The sequence below is a fragment of the Artemia sp. Qi Xiang Cuo genome, chromosome 15 (assembly GCF_049724085.1).
Source record: "Artemia sp. Qi Xiang Cuo chromosome 15, ASM4972408v1, whole genome shotgun sequence".
Classification (NCBI taxonomy): domain Eukaryota; kingdom Metazoa; phylum Arthropoda; class Branchiopoda; order Anostraca; family Artemiidae; genus Artemia; species Artemia sp. Qi Xiang Cuo.
This window is the reverse complement of record NC_142808.1, coordinates 19,402,301-19,406,571: the sequence shown is the minus strand read 5'-3', so window position 1 is coordinate 19,406,571 and position 4,271 is coordinate 19,402,301. Positions and strand designations below refer to the sequence as shown.

The window sequence follows — 4,271 nt, the reverse complement described above, 5'->3', positions numbered from 1 at the left end:
TTCCAGTTTCTCAATTACATTTTTCAATATTTTGTCTGTTCTCCAAGTCTTGAAAATCGTTTATAAAACAAACACACAAGAGCCATCTAGCTAACCTAATCTAACCTAAATTAACCTAAATTTATCATTATTAGCCTATTTATATCTTTTTGGTAGATGGCAGTGATGGTGTTTAACTTTTATATATAGAATATTTGAAAAAGAATAAATGCAGTCAAATCTGTTTAATTTTCACAATTTTGTAAAAATAAATTGTACAACAGTGAAAGAAGTGATGATAGAGGTTCTACCCTTGGAAAATATGTTAACTAGGATCACCCCCCCCCCCCCCCACTCACAAAAGGGGTACGGTATTCCCGAAAATCGTGCAGCGGAATTCAACATGTATGAGAAATCAAAGCTACTATATATAGAAATACAAAAATTTCTATTTTCCAGAGAATACAGGTCACCCTAACGTTTTCTTTTTCCTTGAGGGAGATAGTATGGGACCAATAATCGAATGTTTTAGTAAGAAGGCTCGGTCAAACAAAAACTGAAAGATCTATATACACTCTTTTTTATGTTTTCTTTATAACCCAAAAATTATGTGAATTTCAGGCATTTTTTCCCACGACACGTCAAGTTTATTAGGAATAGAGCCAAAATGTTATCGAGCGAATGTTCTGAGAACTATTGAAGATATATTTATATAGCCTCCATGTCTCAGAGGATATTTTGGCGTTCGGTATAACGTTCATACTTGATGAAACGTTGTTAGGTCCCACGTTTTCAAAATTCCCACGGGAGGTGGTTCAGATGAATTAGCTGACTATTTAGATAAGCAATTTTTTTATATATATATATATATATATATATATATATATATATATATATATATATATTATATATATATATATATATATATATATATATATATATATATATATATATATATATATATATATATATATATATATATATATATATATATATATATATATGAATATATATTATCATCGTTGTACAAATGCTGAACTTGATTGTAATGAGTTAGGGTTGAGGGGTGGTAGCCTCCATCATATTTAAGATAGCCTTGGTATATGGTAGTGACAATGAGCAGAAATTAAATAATAGAAAAAGTTTCTTCAAGCAGAAGTAAAGAACGACATTAAAACTTAAAACGAAAGGAAATTGACTTGTATCTTAGCGGATTGCCCCCTACTTCCCTCAACCACACTCTACACTAATGCTTTTCTTATTGCTCTGTAACCGAAAGAGTGAATACTTTGACACAAGGCCAATGGGAATGAGATAAAAAGTATTTTTCTCGGTGTGTCAAGAATGGCTTATTTCCCAGCGGTGTCCGAGTAAAGTCATGATTTTGTCATTTTTTGCATGTTTTCTTTAAATACCGCTCCCATCCTCCTCTTCCTAGTGCTCCCTTCTCCAGTAAACATCTGTGTATGTGTCTGTTCTGATTAACAGATTCCCCCGGCCAGGCATATTTACGAGGTTATGCCAACTGCCTCCAAATTATTGACATTTGTATGATTTTTCTCATATTCCGTATTGTTTTCAACCTAGTGCTCCCTCCTCCAGTAAAAATCTGTTTGTGTGTGCCTTTCCTGGCTGGAACTAATTCCTTTGTATTACTGTTCGAAACTTGCTTGGCTTTGGGAGCGCAAGAAGTGGCGACCCTCTAGACAATTGAAGCCAAAAAACTGGCACAGGATAAATGCTGCTGCGTTAGACTCAGGCGGTCTTGTGCTGCGAAGAATCTTAAATTTTTTCCATATATGGCTGTGTTGATTCTTATAGTAAATTTCTAATGTTTCAATTCATATATTTGTACGTAAATATACAAACAATTCCAATATACATATTAAGGAAATCCCTTTTATAGGTTAAATGGAATTGAGGATCATATTAACATAAGATGAGCCAAACTTCGTCTGCTGTTGTAGCGCTTTTAGCCAACTTTAGCCAGGAAGACAATCCAACGATTACAATTCAATGCAATGGTGGTAATATTGCTGTCAAGAAGGTTATTCTAATCGCAATAAGCGACGTATTTAAGACTATGTTTGGCTCTGACATGGTCGAAAAACGTACAAATGTTATTTCAGCAGAAGATGTGGACTTTGAGACGATGGAAGCTATATTTGAGTACTACGAAAATAGAAATGGCGCTGATTTTAACAAAATCAAAGAAAAAGAATTCAGTTATATTATTGAGAAGTATAACTTTATTGAAATCAAGGTAATAGTGGCAAAAGCACTTCTTGATGAATACCGACAAAATAAAGATATAAGTGCTCTAGAAAACATTTTTACCACGTATGATTGTCAAGCCCAGAAAATGGTAGCTATAACAGAACTTGCCATAATGATTGCAAGTGGGGGAAAAGGTCCAGACTATATTACTAATTTCACTGTCCCTGACTTTTTAAAGCTATCAAAATTATGCTGTGCCTTGTTAACAGAAACTGAATTCAAAAGGTACCATGCATTCTTCACCAGTTTTTGCAAATGGGTCTCCAAAAACCCTGATGAAAGGTCGGTCACGGCAATAGAAGTCATAGGAATGATAGACATCCGCAAATTTTCAGTCAGTGATGTTCTCCAGGTCTTTAAATCCTTGAAGTTGAGTAAGGAAATTCGAGTCCCAAAGCTGATGTTCGAAAAAGCACTGAGCTACATTGTAGACTGCAATGAAGCCATGAAGATATACAATACAGGTGTAAAATGTTATGACGGACCCATGACTTGTGAAACATGTCATCATGGCCCTACTTATCCATTCCATTTTTATCCCACGTGCTATGGAAAGCATACATGTAAATACCCGGACAGGCCTTTTTTCCACGCTGGTTGGTGTGGAAAATATATTTCTTATGGACAGAGACAAAACCTTTTTAGCTCTTTGACATATCAATGGCTTTAGCCTTGAACAACTCATTATTCCCAAGACAATTTGTTTTTATTGTGAATGGGTTTTTGCTAGTTGTAGTAGAAAAAGTTCAATAAAACTATTAAACATTTTGTCTGAATTTTTTTGTGAGTTTAATCTACCCTTGCCCCTCCTTTAAGAAATATACCTAGACTATAACTACTGTCCAGTAGAATAAAAGGTTTTCTCCTTGTGTTTTTGTGTTTCCCGCAGGCTAATAAATTCTTAGTCTCTAAGACTTTAGCTTGCTAAATTTTTAGCTAATTCAGGGTCTAGAATAAAGAAATATTAAAACAGTTAAAGCACTTTCTACGGATGATACTTTAAAACAGGAAACATTTTTTGAATGGGGTCGTACCCTGCGATTTTGTGAGAACTCTGACTACATTAAAAAAAAGGTGATAAGAGTGACAGTGGTAATTATAGAAGCATTAGCTTGGTTACGATAGGAAGCAAATTCATAGTATGATGATAATTTTTGATAAATATAAAAATAAAATATAATAAAATAAATATAATAAAATAAATAAATAAAATAAATATAAAATTTTAAGACAATAAAAATGTGGCGTTAGGAGGGGGGTAGGATGCTTTGACGAAATTTTCACTCTTATATTAACAATTGAGAAGTATTTGAGTCACCCGACGTCTTTTATCCTCAGTTTTATGAGTTATAAATAAGTGTTTGATTCAGAAGATAGAAGCAGCTTTAAGGAAGGTTATATCCTTGAATGGTATACCAGATAAATAAAGTGAAGTGATTAGTGCTAAGTATGAGACCAACATTACTGCGGCTATGGCAGGAAATGAGGTTAGTTGGTTTTCCCATTGAATCAGGAGTTAAGCAGGGTTGTGTTTTATTTCGATTTACATGGATCATTTTGGTCAACTTTGTCCTAAGCAAGACGACCAACGTTTTGGGAGAGTATGGAATCAAAGGGGTAGATAAAGCTCATAAACTTAGATTGTGTTGATGATTTTAGTATCCTAGATGAAAAAGCGAGCAAAATAAATTATTTTTTGAAAGTTTTGCGAGTTCAGGGTACAGGTTAGGTTTGAAAGTTAATGTTAAGAAGACTAAGTAACTTAGACTAGAAAGGTGATATTGAGTAACGAGAAGATCGGTCAAGTTTATAGCTTCACTTACCTGAGTAGCATTATTAATAAAGATGGTGGTGGTAGTGAAGATGTTAAAAGTAGAACAGCCAATGTAGTAAGTAGTAAAGTGTACGAAAAATAATGTTCTATTCCGTTTTCTAGTACTGTAATGAGAAAAAGATTGGGATGTCTAGAATCAAAAACAAATTTAGACTTAAAATGAACAGAAAGATTGACACAT

At 33.6% G+C, this 4,271-nt stretch overlaps 1 protein-coding gene across 1 annotated transcript; it reads left to right on the top strand.

The window, feature by feature from the left end:
• Positions 1–1,849: 1,849 nt before the first annotated feature.
• LOC148943421 (uncharacterized) lies at positions 1,850–3,023 on the top strand. The gene has a single exon (XM_089101394.1). It carries the CDS (start codon positions 1,919–1,921, stop codon positions 2,924–2,926), a length of 1,008 nt encoding a protein of 335 aa, XP_088957520.1. The 5' UTR covers positions 1,850–1,918; the 3' UTR covers positions 2,927–3,023.
• The last annotated feature ends 1,248 nt before the right edge of the window (positions 3,024–4,271 follow it).

What these genes read in the sequence shown, in the direction of transcription:
- LOC148943421 (XM_089101394.1), top strand. Translation starts at nt 1,919, where the DNA reads ATGAGCCAAACTTCGTCTGCTGTTGTAGCGCTTTTAGCCAACTTTAGC.